This window comes from Clarias gariepinus, chromosome 23 (assembly GCF_024256425.1).
Source record: "Clarias gariepinus isolate MV-2021 ecotype Netherlands chromosome 23, CGAR_prim_01v2, whole genome shotgun sequence".
In the NCBI taxonomy this organism is placed as follows: Eukaryota; Metazoa; Chordata; class Actinopteri; order Siluriformes; family Clariidae; genus Clarias; species Clarias gariepinus.
In genome coordinates this window covers 18,990,557-19,009,375 of record NC_071122.1, presented here as the reverse complement: position 1 = coordinate 19,009,375, position 18,819 = coordinate 18,990,557, and the positions used below count along the sequence as shown (strand labels likewise).

At 37.4% G+C, this 18,819-nt stretch overlaps 1 protein-coding gene across 2 annotated transcripts; it reads right to left on the bottom strand.

Moving 5' to 3' along the window:
- Positions 1 to 2,571: 2,571 nt before the first annotated feature.
- Positions 2,572 to 17,063, bottom strand: pusl1 (pseudouridine synthase like 1). Of its 2 annotated transcripts, none has more exons than XM_053484215.1 (8): positions 16,819 to 17,063; positions 16,680 to 16,737; positions 14,698 to 14,885; positions 10,713 to 10,862; positions 9,172 to 9,342; positions 3,326 to 3,380; positions 2,769 to 2,931; positions 2,572 to 2,687 (listed from the first exon to the last, which is right to left on the bottom strand). In XM_053484215.1, the coding sequence occupies exons 1-8, from the start codon at positions 16,881 to 16,883 to the stop codon at positions 2,656 to 2,658; spliced, it is 882 nt and encodes a 293-aa protein (XP_053340190.1). In that variant the 5' UTR covers positions 16,884 to 17,063; the 3' UTR covers positions 2,572 to 2,655. The 2 variants fall into 2 exon arrangements, 1 of the variants encoding a protein (XP_053340190.1); XR_008356175.1 differs by having other exon boundaries at positions 2,669 to 2,687; positions 3,349 to 3,380.
- Between the last annotated feature and the right edge of the window lie 1,756 nt (positions 17,064 to 18,819).

The following is an 18,819-nucleotide window of genomic DNA, read 5'->3' as shown; positions in this document are numbered from 1 at the left end:
ATAAAACAATGGAGTATGCTGATGTAGGAACATTTTTAATTTAATAATAATGTATTAACAAATTACATGTTGCACAATTTATAGGTTTGGATACACCTATTTCAGTGTTTTTGTTTAGTGATTTATTTTCTTTATTCTAGAACTATACTGGAGATTTCAAAACTAAAATGCAAAAAAACAATCAGCCATAACATTATAACAAACTGCTTAATATTGAGTAGGTTCCCCTTGTGCCACCAAAAAGGAAGAAAAACCAGTGAGGTGGCGACAGGGTCATGGGTGGCCAAGTCTCACTGATGCACTTGAGGAGCGAAACATAGCCCATGTAGTCCGATCCAATATAATTTAAATCAGTTTCATTTGCATAGCGCGTTTAACAATTGACATTGTTACAAAGCAGCTTTACACAATCAAAAGAATTATTTAAGTTTGTATGAAATGTGAATGTGTATGAATCAAAATGATAAAACTGTCACTGATGAGCAAGCCGAGGACAAGGGCGACAGTGGCAAGGAAAAACTCCCTGAGATGGTAACAGAAAGAAACCTTCAGAGGAACCAGACTCAACAGGGAACCCCATCCTCATTTGGGTGAACGGATAGCAGGGATTGATACTGTGAGAGACTGGAAGTTCAGTATAACAGAAGTTGTGTTAAAGTTAAAATGGAGTCCAGTTCGTTCCTGGAGGCTTTAGTCCTGAATTATCAAGTCCTCAGAGAACAGTTGTTTGCTGTTGACTGTCTTTGTGAAAAAGTGGAACCATCTCCAGTCACCACACACATCCCAGGCAGACCACACGGAGCAGCCATGCTACGAGATCTCCAACCAGAAGCAGGACACCAGGACGAGTCAGTCAGCTCCAGGAGGCAGAGGGGGTCTGGATCACTGGCAGCTCAGGAGCAACATGTATAGCTCGACAGCGATACGGGTAAGTAGGAGACTGCAGTAGCTCTAATTGTTGAAAAGGTTAATGCTGGTTTCCTTAGAAAGGTGTCAGAACGCATAGTGCATCACTTATTTATTGTTTAAAACGGGGGAACAACGCAATATTAAGCAGGTGGTCATAATGTTATGGCTGATCTGTGTAACACGTATGGCATCAGGCAATTAAGCATCAGCAAGAGTCAGGTTTTTTTTTTATACATGAAGGTCAGCTGTTCTTTAACAGTTCTTGCTAGAACAGTATTGTCAAATGTTTGTAAAACCCATCAAGCACTATGATGAAACTGTCTCTCATGAAGACCTTCCCAGGAAAGCAAGACCAAAACGTACCTCTGCTGCAGAGGAGAAGTTTATTTAGAGTTACCAGCCTCAGAAATGACCAATTAATAACCAGCACCTCAGATTAGAGCCGTTACGAAGGCTTTACAGAGCATAAGTAGCAGACACATCTCGATATCAACTGTTTAAAAGAGATTGTGTATTTTGAATGACTTCAGCATTGTTTTACAATGTAGAAAGAAAAATCAGGAAAGACCATGGAATTAGAAGTTGTGTCCAAACTTTTGACTGGTAATGTATATTTAGCGCAATATTACTGCAATATTATATTTAGTACCATAGAACAGTTTAATAATCTACATGATTCTTCATGATATCCAGTGGAGAGATTATGAGACTTAACAACCAAAGTAGCCACTGCTAGCAAACAGCTCCTAGATTTGTAGAGTGCTACATTGTACAGCTGGTAAACCTGAAATGGTAAAAATTTTTATTATTATTATTTTTTTTTACTTTTTATAGCCTCAGTTCTGGATACTTAGATTTATCACCACAAATGTACGATCATTTACACTACCAGTCAAACGTTTGGACACGAGTTTGAATTTATTTTCTACAATCAAGAACAATACTGGATTTCCAATACTGGATTAGTTTTCCAAACTAGTATGGCATTAGGTAATTATCAAACCACAACAGTCAGTTACTATTTTACGATACGAAGGGTCAGTTCTTTCTGGAACAGTTTTTTAAAGAACAGTACTGTGAGGTGCATTTGCAAAACCCATCAAGCACCACGATTAAATCCTCTTAGAACAGCTGATATTGAGATGTGTTGCTACTTATGCGCCATAAAGCCTTCATACCAGCTCTATGTTATCTGAGGTACTGGTTGTTAATTGGTGATTTTTCAGGCTTCTGACTCTAAATGAATTTCTCCTCTGCAGCAGAGGCAAGTTTTGGTTTTAATTACCTGGAAAGTTCTTCATGAAAGCCAGTTTCATCATGGTGCTTGATGGGTTCTATGGACACACCTGACAATACCGTTCTTACAAGAACTATTCCAAAACAGCTGACCTTTATGTCTTAAAATAACACGTGACTGTTGCTGTTGTAGTTACAGTACCTAATTTGCTAATGACGTGTGTTATATTATAGTTTAGAAATCTTCAGTATTGTTCTGGAATGTAGAAAAAAAATCCAAACTTGTGTCCAAACCGTGGACTGGTATTGTGTATTAAAATATCTAATGTTAATGAGACAGAAGACATGCAGTTTGTCTTCAATCTGTCTCCTTAGACTCTCCTGTGGTAAAAAATAAATAACAAAACTCACACTGACAGACATTCATACATACAAAATACTAAATTTATTTTTTCTATACGTGTACATTATTTGCATGTTGCTGTGTGCTCCTTTCTCTTTTATAGTCAGTCAGTCAGTGTTCCCTCTGTAAGGCTTCAGATCTGTAAAACAGCAAAGGTACTGCTTTTGATTTTTTTTTATTTGTAATAAATCTAAAATTTAAACCTGGGCTGCATCTTTACCCGAGTCATTATACTCCACGTTGACCAGAAACAGGCCGTAGGGTGGAGCCGCCATGTTTTGAGGAAAGGCCATAGAGTCCCTGGTGTCTAACAGATCCTGAACCTGTCTGACGGAGAGCTCACCCCGGCCGACGGCAACCAACGCCCCGACCATCCTCCGCACCTGGGCCGATCGAAATAACCTCCGATTAATTTCCATAAGGAACACTTCAAAATCACTGGCAGCAAAATTAGCAAAAATAAAGAACATGCAAGTATTTATATTTTTCTACTTAACCGTACAGTACAATTGCCAAATTCTGGTAGAGGCAACTGATATTTCTTCTAAAAAATGTTTATCCACAAGTCTTTCTTTTTCCCTACTTTGACCCGACTTCATTACACTAGGTGGAAACATTTGGCAGTACTGTTTGATTTGCAGAGATTGGTGGGCAGTTATGTAACGGTTTCTATTTACGGTATGCAATGTATATCAAACTGTTGCAGTTGTTCACTCTCAACACAAGGAGGCACACGACATGTACTTTGCTTCACAAAGGCAACTGAACAATACTTACTTGTTTGTACAAAAAGGACCTACTTTTAAAGGTGAGCTCCCAAAACTGGATGTCTCTACAAAAAAAAAAAAGAACAAATACAAATCATTCTAATGGTCCACTATTTTTTCTGTTCTATTGTAGGCAAACCTTTATTGTGAAGACATGCATGACAGTCTTTTGGTCCTTGATGAACATTAATTGATGTATAATAAACCATAGGTATCAATAAATAATACGCATGCAATAAAACATCTCGGTGTGCGGTTATAGCAAAATAATCAGCAGTGGAGTGGAATGATGTGGCACTATTTACTTTCTGATTTGCTGAAGATGATTACTTTCCGATAACAGAATGATACCGCAGTAATTTTCCGATTTAAATCGATTTACAGTTTAACACATTGCAACGTACATGAGACAAGTTAGTTCCTTTATTCACTTACAGTGGAGCAGTTATGTTCTTTTCTTACTCGAAGTTAATAAAACAAACAAAAAATGCAACTTGTCATGTTACCAAAAATTTGGTAAAAACTTTGGACCTTGTAAAAATTTATAAACATACAAAGCACTGACACTCGAGACTCCGTCCATAAATCATAAACACAGTTGTTACTAAAGAAACCATAACATGTTAGAACAAGTGTTTAAAAAAAAATCATTTCTGCACTTTTTTTCATTACCAACATCTTACTCATAAGATTTGCATGAGTTAGACGATCCTTAACTGACAGTTAGGAGCTTCATGATAACATTTACCTTTTATGCTACAGACACTTGGTTGATTGACTGCATTTGTGGTGGAAGGAAAATTTTTCGGCCAGGCTGCTCCTTTAAATTGTTGCAGGCCGTGAAAACCGAGTCGAATGCAAACACAAAAGCAAATATGTTAGGGAACATGAGGTCATATCACGGTGCTTTGTTTAGAATAGAGACCAATCTGTTCATCACCTGCTAATGTTCCTGTACACTGCTCTAGATCTGGGCCTGTGTTTACAAAGCCTCTTAAGTTGCTCCTAGTGATGAAATTTTTTTTTCTTTTTTTTTTTTCTAATTTTCTTCCCTAATTTAGTCATGGCCAATTCCTCCCCGTCACTAGGGGGCTCCCACATTAAGGCTACTACTACCATTCAGCCGGGAGGGCGAAGACTATCACGTGTTTCCTCCGAACTGCGTGACGTCAGCCGACCGCATCTTTTCGAACTGCTCGCCCACGCACCGTTAGGGGCGGAGTAACACACCCCTGATTGGCTGTAGAGCTGTGATTAATGTGGGAGCGCAAGTACCTCTCATCCCTCCCCCCTGAGAGAGCTCGGCCAATCAGTTGGCCTCTCTAGAGAACTGGATTTCCTCTCACAGCCGAGATCCTCTCGGCTGTGAGAGGAAATCTGCATCACCCGGGGTTCAAACCAGCGATCTCCGGATGATAGGGCGAGCACTTTACCACTGCGCCACTCGGAGGCCTAGTGATGAAATTTTAAGAACATTCTTAGAATTATGAACTTTTCTTAGAATTTCCCCTTCAATTTAAGACTAAATCTTTGTAAAGATAAAACATCTTAGACCTAAAAACAGCTCCTAAGGTAAAAATTGTTAGGAGTAGACATAAGGACTTTTAAGAGGCTTAAGAGTTTCTAGAGCAGAGGACAAAATGGCACAAAGGAGAAATATTCTCTAAACACTGAACGTCATAGTGAACACTGCTCTTCTGTCCAATTTGGTTTTCTTTTTGATTTACTGCCTTCCATTACTCTTGGATTGTTTGCTACATATCATCCAAGAGTGCAACTTAAATAAACTGTCCTGCAATCATGTAAATTGGTAAATATGGTAAATAAATGTAAGAACTTAAATACAGTAACTACTGTGTGGAAATTGGTTGCTTCAAAAATAGACACATTTTCTAAATTTGGTTGTTTTAATTAACTTTAAGATATTTGGCCTATAAGAGAAAATTTGCATAAAAAGCCTTTACAGATTTTTCAATCAACCAATTACAGTCCTTGAATTGCTGTAAGTTGCCTAGCAACCGGGTCAACCACACCTCCTCCTCACTTTGTACTTTCCTTACTCAGAGTTGCTTTGAGAAGTTTCCTAAATTACTTTTAGTTTAGGACTCCCAGCTAAGACTTTTTAAGCTAAGATAAGAGCTCTTAAAAAAAAAATTAAGGAAGCACTTTAAATAGCAAATAATTAAAAGTCTCAGTGTCAGTAGGAAAGTGAAGTCACTCCTAATGGATTGATCTGATGATGCGGCATTTAATATTTTGGGTGGCAAAGAGCCTTGAGCTTTTACTCACAAACTGAGTAAATTTTTCACCCTTTGTTATATTGCAGCCATTTGCTAAAATTATTTGTTATTTATTTTCTTTATTAACGTACACACAGCACCCCATATTGACAGAAAAAACACAAAATGGTTGACATTTTTTCAGATTTATTAAAAAGGAAAAACTAAAATATCACATGGTCCTAAGTGTTTAGACCCTTCGCTCAGTATTCAGTAAAAGCACCCTTTTGATCTAATACAGCCATGAGTCTTTTTGGGAAAGATGCAACAAGTTTTTTACGCATGGACTTGGGTATCCTCTGCCATTCCTCCTTGCAGATCCTCTCCAGTTCTGTCAGGTTGGATGGTCATTGTCTTGTTGTAAGATAAACCTTCGGCCCAGTCTGAGGTCCTGAGCACTCTGGAGAAGGTTTTCGTCCGGAATATCCCTGTACTTGGCCGCACTCATCTTTTCCTCGATTGCAACCAGTCGTCCTGTCCCTGCAGCTAAAAAAAACCCACAGCAGAATGCTGCCACCACCCTGTGTCACTGTTGGGACTGAATTGGAGAGGTGAAAAGCCTGCTTTTCTCCACACATACCGCTTAGAATTAAGGCCAAAAAGTTTTATCTTGTCCTTATCAGACCAGAGAATCTTATTTCTCACCATCTTGGAGTCCTTCAGGTGTTTTGTAATGTGTATTGCACTGAGGAGAGGCTTCCGTCGAGCCACTCTGCTATAAAGCCCTAACTGGTGGAGGGCTGCAGTGATGGTTGCCTTTTTATAACTTTCTCCCATCTCCCGACTGCATCTCTGGAGCTTAGCCACAGTGATCTTTGGGTTCTTCTTTACCTCTCTCACAAAGGTACAATTGTCTCTCACAATGTTTTGTCTCTGAGCTCTTCAGGCAGTTCCTTTAACCTCATGATTCTCATTTGCTCTGACATGCATTGTGAGCTGTAAGGTCTTATATAGGCAGGTGTGTGGTCTTCCTAATCAAGTCCAATCAGTATAATCAAACACAGCTGGACTCAAATGAAGGTGTAGAACCATCTCAAGGGTGATCAGAAGAAATGGACAGCACCTGAGTTAAATATATGAGTGTCACAGCAAAGGGTTTGAACTTAGGCCCAAGTGATATTTCAGTTTTTCTTTTTTAATAAATTTGTAAAAATTCAGTGTTTCTTGTCAATATGGGTTGCTGTGTGTACATGAGTGAAACAATTAACTTAAATAATTTTAGCAAATGGCTGCAATATAACAGAGTAAAAAATTTAAGGGGGTCTGAATACTTCCCGTTCCCACTGTATACAGTGTATGGTTGGACTATAAGTGATGTATGTGTGTGTGTGTGTGTGTGTGTGTGTGTGTGTGTGTGGTCGTTAGAAGCTGATGCTTCCATGCTGTGTTTGACATTAGCATAAAATAAAGCAGATGGCCTCAGCATCCCGCGCTATTCCTTTAGAGAGCCGGATGTGAGGAAGCACATCCATCACTTGCTTAAAATTTGACTCTCTCTGTGTCTGTTTGTGGGAAGACATTTAAATGACTATTTAATTTATTTCGGATTACCGATTCAGTAAAGCTGAAATAAAGCATATTTAATGGATATCAGATATACTACAAATAAACTGTCATGAGGTGTAGTAAAGCATTAATCTAAGTGAAATGTATTTTCTCTTGGGGTATTTCAATCTTTATCGTTTAAAGGTTCCATATTTTACAACTTTTATTTCACTCCTCCTCCAAATGCACTGTTTCAGTGTCTATGTAAATAAGCTACGGCTGAGCCACATCCCCACAAGAGAACAGCAGAGCTGAGCAATAAGCTCTTCTTATATGAGGTCACATTGGGAGGGGAATCTGATTGGTTGTTTAATGCCCAGCTAATACAAAAACAGAAAAGAAAGGTTTTTATTTCCCTCTCACATCTTAGGTTTTTACATGCACACTAAATATCCCAAAATTTATGGAAACAAGTGAATTGTACACAGGACAAGGTATCCACAAGACAGGGAGTTTTTATTCTACCTTTAGAACAGAAACTCTGAATAGATTCTCTTTAAACCCCTGAGGAAAAAGAGCACGTTTATGCAACAGCAACCATCACTGTCTCGGGCAGAAAGCAGCGTGTGCCCTCCGCCCGCTGTGATAATCAGCCTGTATCCAAAACCAAACCTGCCTAATACCTGTTGCCTAGCAACGGTTTTCAAATGCAAGCGCATATATTGCCACTCCTACTCCCAAAATGTCAAAAACACACACACACAGAAACACTGCTCACCCTCACTAACTCATCCTGTACAGCATTATGCAATATGCAAACCAAACAAAAGTTTAAAACGACACTGAATATTATTTTTAGATCTGTGGTGTATAAACATTACAGACACATCATCCTACCTCGTCAGCATCATTCATCTCGGCAGTGTAGGTTTAAAGTAAAGCTTGCATGAATGAATTTAAAGAGCAGACGTCTTTTTTTTTTACATTGCCACTAATAGTGACAAGCTGCTATGATGCTGTTGCCTGCTAATAAAGTAAAAAGAACCAATGTGTTTTATTCCTCTTATTCCACAGCGATTTACCAAAGAGTAAACTGAGCAATCAGCAACAATCACTCCCTCATCTACATGAAGTTATAGATATTACTAATTACAGGCTTCACTAATTGGTGCCTTTTCTAAATGGGATTACTACGAGGGGCGTTCAAGTCACAGTTATGAAAGTAAAAACTAGCTTTATTTCTCTATATAACCCCCTGCTACATCAATGCACTTATCTCAACGTTACACCTCTGCTTGGATACCATCATGGTCTAATCATGGGTAAAGCCATAATTAGACTGCCTGCGCTGGCCTCCCAGGAACTCCTTTAATGGCCTTTGCCGTTTACTGCAAAAATGGCCTAGTTTGATCACCAAGTGTGCTCTGTTTCTTGCACAAACTTTGACATTACTCCGCTATCGCATCCAACATCCCCATACTGTCCTACCCTTGACACTTCGTACAACTGATTATTATATACAATATAACTTTGCATGTAGTCCAGTTTTTGTCCTTCATATGCAAGCAAAGCACAAATTCGTTGTATAAATATGTTGAATAAAGAAATAAAATAAAAAAAACGCTATATGCTACGGACATTTAAAATCATAATCTATCATTATTGTTTAATATCATTATAATTTTATCATGTTTCGGTTCTTATACACACATACTGTATTGTACGCTGCTGTTTGTTTCGATGCCACATGGTCATATGTTTTATTGATGTGTGCTGTAATCGATCTGCCCCAGTTTCACCGTTCCCCCTCTACACCTTTTACTAACCCTGTTTTATACATGGATTGGTGTGTTTTCAATGCAATGTGACCAATTTGAGACACGAAACATGGCATTTACTTTATGCTATAAATGTGACAACAAATGTTAAATATAGTTTCACTTCACTTTTACATGACATTTAAAGCCCAATACACTCAATACATTCTATCCTAAAAATCCTTTTTCTCCTCCACCCATTAGTTTGTTGAGGAATGTTTTAGGTTCTATGTCATTGAGAATGCTCAGGAAGTGACTCTGTAGGGAAAGCGTACCTACGGAAGTGGCGCTGGCTGAAGGAGAGGCCTGGCTGTACCTGGACTAGATCCATGGTTTTCACCGGGTTCTTGAACGGTGCATCTGAGCTGAGTGCACGGAAGGTGCTGAAATCGTGTGTTCCCTGTAACACGGCTCCCGCCTCCCGCATGGCGTCTACGTTCAGCTGCCTGACGAGTAAGTTACAAAAATATATAATTAGAAGGAAAGAAAGAGATAAATTAAACTAAACCTTATTTTAGTTAAACAACAATTTATTTTTATTTGAAGAGAGAAAAGAGATGCTGGTCAGAAATTGACTGCTTATGCCCATTATTCTGTAAGCCATAACAGAAAGTTACATCTTGTGAACTTTAACATCAAGTGTAACTATAAAAGGATAAAACAGCATAATGTACTGGCTATTATGAATCATACAATGTTATGTAAGAGAAATAAAAGACTTCCGAGTATCCCTTATAGAAAAGTATGTCATATCATAACCTAAGTACATTTCAAGCTTGATTTTAAGTAGAAAGTTGCATACGTTAACATACAGTATTGCAATAAAAAATGGCTTGAATTTACATAAGATAAATTAAACATTTTTTACCAACAATGTTTAAGTAAACAGCTTATAAGCTTATAAGATTTTATTGTTTACACATTTGGTATAGGTGGTGCAAAGGCTAACGTGGCTGCATGGTGACTTAGTGATCAACATTGTCGTCTTGCACCTCCAGGTCCTGGGTTTGATTCCCACGTTGGGTCTGTGTGCATGGAGTTTGCATGTTCTCCCCATGCTTTTTGGGTTTCCTCCGGGTTCTCTGATTAGACTAATTGGCGTTCCCAAATTGCCCGTAGTGTGGCCTCCACGGTTCCTAGATGGACTACAGAGGATCCTAGATGGATAGATTGAGAGGGTGACACGGCCGCCTAACACCTCCAGGGTCCCTGATTTTGCTCTGGCTCCTCACGTCACAAAAACATGCCAGGAGCGTGGAAACATGCCACGCTCTTTTAGGTTGAATGAATGGGTGTGTAATGCCATGCTATGGACTGAAGTCCTGAACAGGATTTGAATTTTTATAATATTTACATGTTGGAGGACAAGAAAATTTGCATATAGTTAAAGTAAGTAGCAAAACACGTGAGGTTTAGGCTACATGACCGATACACCTGGCTGTAGAGAAAGCGCTCTGCATGAGTGAACGTAACTTGTTGCATAGTTTCGTTTCACATGTTGTTTTCATTTACACAACAGCTCTCTAATAAAATATAAAAGACATAGTAACTGACACTCAAGCAATGCAGGCAGCACAGCGTTCTGTGTTGTAGGAAAAAAAAATTTGCTAAGTTTGTTTCGAATTGTAACAAAATCTAAAATCTGGATATTTATAAAATCAGGATAGTAACAGAATCACAATACAGATACACCTAGGTAACGTGATTATATGGTGATTATACCCCTGGTGATTCCCATCCCTATTATTTTTGTCGTATAGCTTTGGCAATACACAGATTGTGGGGTGAAGAGGAAAATAAACTCTGTGAAACTCACGTGTTCCATAAAGGCCAGCAAAAATCCTTCTCAGTTATGGGCAGCTCAGCGTGACGGCTGATTCCCGTGGCCAAGCGGTAGACGTAGGTTCTTGATATGGCACGATAGCGGGCGTGAAAGTCATTCGGTACACAGTAGGCTCTCGTGATTCTGTTTAAAACAGGTTTTTTTTTTTTTTAATTAATTAAAGTACCCTAAATAATATGATAGAAATAATTTCAATCTGTGCTACTTGGTTTTTGACATGATTGCCAAGGTTTCTTATTATAAATCCTTTTATACTACGAGTATTGTTTTTTTTCTTTATACATATTGACGAACATATTTTTCACTAAATATAGTTGGATAAAATCTACCTTAAAGTTAAAGACAACCTTGATACTCTGCTCCGTCATTGTCATTTATCTATAATCATTGATAATAGTGAAGTTTTCTGTTGGATGGAGATGTTTACTTGACATTTTTGGAAGGAGTCTCCAGTGTCAGTGCACTGTTACAATTAGGGACAAAGAAAAAAGAAAGTGAGGCTGGTGAGGGAATATGTTTATAGAGTTGCTCTAATGTAAGTGATAATAGAAATTAGCTTGTTTTGTGAATGTTCCATAACTTTTAACAAAACTATAAATGGACAAAATGCAGGCAAACATTGTTGCCCAGAAATACAGTGTCAAATATAAGTAAAACAACTGGCCTACTGCTGTAGTGCTGTAGGTTTTTTCAGTGATTGTTTAACCTTGGTTATACAACAAGCTGTTTATGCCAGGTACTCGTGCAGCACAGATTTTCTTTTATTTACATAATCCCATTATTCAAATATTAGGTGTACAAGTTGTACACCATATTAAAAGTTTAATGGATGCATGGAGCCTTAAGCCTTCCAACTATTTTTTTTTTATTAGGTACCTAAAAGATTTACAGCTATAAAATCATAAGATGTCTGTATAAGAGGGATGCAGGCATTTTCCTTCCCTGGATCACTTTTGGTATGTCCTGACCACTGCAGACCAGGAAGAGCAGCAGTTTTGGTGACGCCCTGACCCAGTTGTCTAGCCATTTCACTTTGGCCCTTTTCACCCGTAGCTACAGTTTGAATATCTTGTTACAATGGCGGTTGGAATTGGGTAATATATCAGCAAGTGAACCCTTTTTCCTAAAGTTGATGTGTTGGAAACAGAAAAAATGGGCAAGCATAAGGATTTGAGGACTAGATTGTGATGGCTAGAGATCTGGGTCAGAGCAACTCCAAAACTGCAGGTCTTGTGGGATGTTCCCAGGCTGCAGTGGTCAGGACATACCAAAAGTGATCCAAGGAAGGAAAACTGTCAGGGTCATGGGTGGCCAAGGCACACTAATGCAGATGTAGTTAATTCATTTAAGTCGGAGTTCGATGAAGTCTTGATTCACACAAGGTAGTTTTAAAACAATGAGGTTTACACTACATTAAACATTTAAACAAAACAATTTGACAAAAAAGGCCTTCCTGTCTATCACCACATCACCAGACCCCACACTGATCAGCCTTTATAACAGGAATAAAACAGGTTAAGTCACACCACCAAGCCAGCATTATTATCCTTTTATTCAGAAGAGTTAATTAAAGGTTATAAGAGTTTGAATGCGCAGAGACAAATTGAGAGCACGTTCAAAAAGTAGATGGCTTGTTGACTCTGACAGTACCCACCTACTCAACTGCACATGAAGCATCATACAGGGAAAAAATTTCAAATGCAATACATTTACTATGTGTTTGGACCGGAAAATCAAATCATATTATACAACGCAAAAGCACAAAAAACAATAAGTTTAAAAAACTTCATTCACAATTTAAATAACAGATATTAAATGATATACCATTTAATCACAGCAGTGCCAGTGAAAGTATTTTATTATCTAGTTGAGTGAACAACTATATATTATTCATTTAAACTAACTTTATATTCTATATAAACTACAGATAAACCCTATTTTTATTTCCGCATAGTGTGCTTATCTAGTAAACTGATTTTGGTAAACAGTTTTGGCCAGTTAAAATCATCCGTGCCAACGTTTCTTGTCTATGAATATCCACTCTAGAAGGCACAAGCATTTCCAATTTCTTTCCTAAATGTAGAATATGTAACCGTAACAGGACCTAAACTTTCCACAAAACATTTCTTCATGTCCTACTTCATTTTAACTAACAGTTATTTAACAGATAAAATTCCTTTCCATGGCTAATCTCAAACAACATTCTTAACAAGTCTATGCTAAATATTTGCAGGGTGGAAAATAAATTACATGACACAACATGCTCGCCAAAATCTAAATACATCAACTAACTGTACCCCCATCTGACCAAAAGCATGTTTACAGAAGATGCAGAGACGATAGGAACGGGATACAAGAATGAACGGGAGCAGAGGGAATGAGAGAAAATCTAACATAAGAAAATGTAGCTTTTAAAATCAGCGCTGGAATTAAATATTACAATAACTGCAGTTAAAACATATCTAGATCTTGGAAAGAAATTAATGCAAATCTGAATAGACATAAATGTCATGATATTGCATAAGCTTGTTTAAAAGATGCTGATGCGAAAGTGTGTCATAATCAAAGGGTTTAAGGTCAAACCAAGCATAAAAATGATGCCTGAACCTGAACCACTCTTTTACTACTTATATAAGCAACCTTCAGCTTATTACAGCCCAAAAGCATGTGCTGGAGATCCAGAATCATAATGAGATTTGTGTTTCCCCTCTTCAAACGGCTCATAAATAAAGGCACTGCTGTTGAGCTGATGAATAAATCAGGTGTGTTAAATGATGCAGAAAGCTAAACTTCGCTCTGCTCCAGCTCAACAGCTTGACCTCATTAGTCTACACTGTTCAGTATCATGGCTGAATATGAAATACAATCATTCCTAGTGCAGTATTTTTTGTAAAATGGTTCCCTAGGTGTAGTACTGATCTGTAATATAGTGCCCTAGGTCCGGTACAAATATGGAGCACAGTGTGCTAGATGCAGTACTGATATATAATGCAGTGCTCTAGGTGCAGTACTGATATGTAACACAGTGCCCTAGGTGATGTACTGTTTAGTACTAGGTGCTGGACTAATATGTAACACAGTGTGCTAGATGCAGTACTGATATATAACACAGTGCCCTACGTGCAGTAACACGGCACGCTAGATGCAGTACTTATATAGTAACAACATTTCCTAGGGATGCTACCATACGTATGGTGTCTTACTGCACTAACAAAGTGCCAATACCGTAGACTCCCTTCCATAAACAACTGTCTTTCTTAAAGTTCACAGATTATGTTACTTTTAAACAAGTTTCTATTAGTTTTCGAGGTCTCCAAAATGTATCTTAATTTTCCAACTGAAATGCAACTCAGATCCTGCATTCTGGCATGCAACATCTGTGCTTGAGAACTTTGCATGCTTTTTTAATCTGGGTTTCTGACGAACATAATAAAGGTGAAACATATATATATATATATATATATATATATATATATAAAGGGCCACTAACTGCTAACCACTAATTAACTTTAAATCTAGACTTAAAATAGTCTTTATTGAGTGCTTAAGGAGACTGGGTTAGCAGTCAGATGCTCCCCACCAGCCTAACCTTATTTACTTATGTAGCTCTCTTGAGTTGAAACAGGGGAGGATCTCTGGATATATGAGGTCACAATAGGGGGAAGATCTGATTTGCTTGTTTAAGCCCTTTAAGGTCCCCTTTTAAAGATAATACACTCTTATTAAAATATGTTTATTATTAGCCTTTAATTAGTTGGAATGCCTTTAACAGAAATACTTGTTAGTTTAAACTGACAACATATTAGGATAAGGGGATACATTTTTTTTTTATGACACTCATGTCTGAGCTGCTGTTGCCCAATCAGGATCGAGATCAGAGTCATATGGTTTTCAAGAACATAATGCGATAGAAAATATTAGGACATGTGTAGAATCATCAGCTCTGCAGAATTCTTACCTGATTGGCTCTGCCTTTAAAAAGAAGTTTAAGGCATCAGTCAGGACTTGCTCAGTAAAGGGAGGTTTGTCTCCTCTGCGCTGGATGTCTAGGTGTGCGGAGTTACAGAGCGCATGCACGCCGGTGTCTGTTCGACTGGAGATGGACACCGACACTTGGTTTACAGGCTTTAGACTTCGCACTGCGTTCTAATGACAAAAGAGACCATAAACAAGCAATAGAATTGTTGTCAATTGTTCTTTTTTTTGTTGCTTTTTTAATACAATGTTTTTTTAATCCCCATTTTTTAAAGAAACCTTAGCACAATTAAATATCCTGATATCTTGTGTTTTTTAACCTTTAAACATCTTCACAGTATAGGGTGTCCCCCATCACATTTACCAGCATCATCATTCCATTTCTTTTTCATATTAAACTATGTTTTAGCGTTCACAACAAGGATATTTCTGACATTTCATTTCCAAAATCATTTCCCACATTTGGCAAGACTCAGAGTTTCCGAGTCGCATACAGATTTTAGGGGACAATCCAAAAGACGGCATAAAAGTAACCGAAGACTTCAGCAGAAGGAAAAGTGCTGCTTACGTGTCTGACCAGAAGATGGTGTCTCATTCCAAAGGAAACACATTTATCCTTAATGGCTTTTGAATGAATACGACTGCAGATGGTCAGACCTTCATGCCAACATCCGATAGCAGTGTGTGTGAGTGTGTCTAATGCATATGACAAGCATATGATGTGCTCTGTCAAAGGGAAGTGCACTTAAGTAAGGTTACTATAGTGAGAGAAAATCAGCACTAATGTTTCTTAATGCTTATCGGGATAAAACTGTAAGTTTGGTGGTCTTGCTTAAATGTAATTAGGTGAAAACTGGTTTAAGAAAAAAATCTAAAAATGGAAAATACACACATTAGCTTTCTCCTCACAAAGCGATACTTTGGAATAATTATTCCTGGAAGGAATCAGCCTGGAAACACAAACTGTTATAGATAAACTGTAAGACCGTGACTACATAGCATATAATTTAATTTCTCCTTAATAGACACTTTATTGGAACACCCTTACATAAGAGATGTACTGTGGGAAAAACCTTGTTATTTACTCAGCTTCCTACATACGGTGTACCTTTCTAATTCAATATTTTCCTCCTTTATAAATTATTTGTGACTTATGTGTATTCTGAAACACATTCTGAGTATGAAGATGTTTGCTCGCTCTGAGAAGACTACTTATCCTCATCTTACTACATGAACTCTACGCTGTCCCTTTCTCTTAAAGATGCTCGAAAATGATAGGCAGGATTCAGAGAGTACTTACCGAACCACCCTGACACACAAAAATATTACACATGCTTACACAGACTGTACCTTTACTTATAAATTAAACATTAATGTCCGAATCAAAAACCACAAAGAGGCAAAGAAATTAAAACTACAAAGAAACTTATTCAAGCAGTGTCCTTTATATAGTTTGCTGAGGACTGATTCAGACACCTTAAAGTCGATATTTCAGAAAGGTATATTATTAAGCTGCATCAAGCAAAGAAAACAACTAAGGTGATTTGAAATTACTGGAGCTGGTTTGAGAACCCTTTAATACATTATTAAAACCTGGACGGATAGTACTGAAGCATCAACAATGTGGAAGAAATGTGTGCTCATCAAAAACACAAAGGTTATTAAAATGTCAAATATTTTAAATTATATTTTTTTATTGCTGTTAGTGTAATTATTTTACATGTGTACAGCGGCATGGAGCCTTAGTAGTTAGCACTGTCGACTTATACATAGAGAGTACAGGTTTGGTGGGTTTCCTCCGGGTACTCCGGTTTCCTCCCACAGTACAAGGGCATGCAGATTAAACTGATTGGCGTTCCCAGATTGCCTGTAGTGTGTGATTGTGGTTTTACAACTACCACTGTTGTAAAAATTGGAATAAATAAATTGGTTGTAATATCTTACTAAGTAATAATAAACACTGACCTCTAAATGGTTCTGCACTCCCTGTAGTGGCTGGTGTGGAGGAGCCTTCATCACCCCACTGTAATCACAAAGCAGTCTCACATTAATATGACTTTCAAAAGCAATGCATGTATCTTAGATGTGGATATAACTGTCAGACCTGTATTTGGTTCCGAGGTATTGGAAGAAGATAAGATAGCGAGTAACACTACTGCTCTGCTGCATGACTGCAGGAGTGTGTGTGTGTGTGTGTGTGTTACAATATCAGCACAACGGGTTTAATAAAGAACATAAATGATAATTTAGATTTATGAACATCCATGCTTAAAGGAATCAAGCAAACTATATTAACACTCGAGGTGTGTATTGATCCAGGGGAAGATGAATGAGAAGCACGTGTGCGGATTATTTTAAATCACTTCCGCAGTCTGAGATTTGGACGTCCTGTGGAATGCCTGTCCAAAAGAAAAACCAAAAGCATTTAAAATTCTTATTGAAAATAAATAATTTTAAAAAAGATAATTTTTTGTAAAGGATTATTTTGTAGATTAGTCACACGAGTAGATATTAAACTCATTTTACTGCATGAACATGAAGTATAAAAGCACTCAGTCAGTCAGTCAGGACCCCTCTATCAACAATGTTCATGGGGAATGTAGTGCTTAGTCATCTATCCACATTTATACAGTAGATTACCGTTAGTTTATAAACCGAAAGAGTGTTGTTTTATTATTTTTGTTTGTTTCTTTGTTTGTTTTGTAAAACCTTTGACCATTAAAAAATTTTTTTTTTAAAAGTCTGTAAATAATTGTGTTTTAAGCAAAACCTTGAGTACAAGAGGCGTTCAAGTCAAACTGGGACTTTTGATTGCAGAGAAAAAAACAACACAGTTCTGCAAATAAAAACAGCCATTATTTCTCTATACATGGTTCCCTGCTACACTAATGCATTTTCTCCAGTGTTTCACTAGTGCTTGGATACTATGAAGGTTGAAAGTTTTCTCTGTACGCCGAAGTCATGATAGGACTGCCTGGCCTCCGAGGAACTTTTTTGTCTTCCCAAGCATGTCACGACTGTACGTGAGATGTGGCAATAACTCATAGCTAAGTTTCTGTAAAGTACCAGTGGTACTGGTGAATGATTAAGTGTACAGTTCCCACAGACAGATGCATCTCATCTGTTGTCTATTAATTTTCAAGGATAAGGCGTTCCACTTGCTGAATTATAACGGACATGACTGCTGCAGGATCCAAACCACTTTGACTGGGATCATCATTCACGTACGGCCTTTTTTTAAAAACATTTGCACCATTAAAATTTTTTATTGCGGCTAAGAGTCTCATCACTGTACTGTACTTAAAGTCCTTTCTAAATGTCAATTGGGTTTTGCACCTTCATTCACTGGAAATGTCACCACAAGTCTCGGTTTGATTTGAACGGCCCTCGTAACCACATTGCTGTTTTTTGGTTTGTTTAAGTCCACAGTCATTAAAAAACCTATGAAAATGAATGTTTCTCCCCTCAGCTTAAATACTTAAAAAAAATTATATATACCATGTCAATATTTACCAGTCCCTAACCATATTGACTTGTTTTTAAGAAAACTCTTAGTAAATATATATGGACACTTTACATAAAAAACAGCAACTAAAACATGATAATACTATGTGAATTTTCCTTCTTATATTGTATTTGTGCCTCTGGTTCCATCTTTCTAGACCTATAAAAAATGGATACATATTGGAATAAACATTAGAATAAACCTTGACTAATTTCTTCATTTTTAGGGGAAAATGAAAGCATTTTCAAAGTAATGTGTGAATTGTATTGCATTTGCAGTATAATTTTTAGTCAACAGAGGGCTCCACATATTTCAATATGCTCCTTTAATATTGTGGTTCTTTAAATGCATCTACTCCTAATTCCTCTTAAAAGTGATCTTCTGACCTTTTCTACAATTTATTTAATCAATTTCTTCATCACTGTGTAATCAAGGGATGTCAATTAAATTACAAAGCAAAATTACAAATGAAAGTCATAAATTTGACTTTTCTGTATCTATAACATGTTATTTGGGATTGTCTGGCTTGTTTGTGAATGCAAAATAAATAAATAACATTTTTAAAAATGCAGGTTGTTTGTGTGTGTGTGCAATAGCTTG

Excerpts from the sequence above, each read along its gene's own strand:
- pusl1 (XM_053484215.1), bottom strand. The coding sequence starts at position 16,883 with ATGCAGCAGAGCAGTAGTGTTACTCGCTATCTTATCTTCTTCCAATAC. Across the intron at positions 9,343-10,712 it reads TGCTGGCCTTTATGGAACAC|GCAGCTGAACGTAGACGCCA; the intron begins GTGAGTTTCACA and ends CTTACTCGTCAG. Across the intron at positions 2,932-3,325 it reads GGTCCTTTTTGTACAAACAA|GTGCGGAGGATGGTCGGGGC; the intron begins GTAAGTATTGTT and ends CGATCGGCCCAG.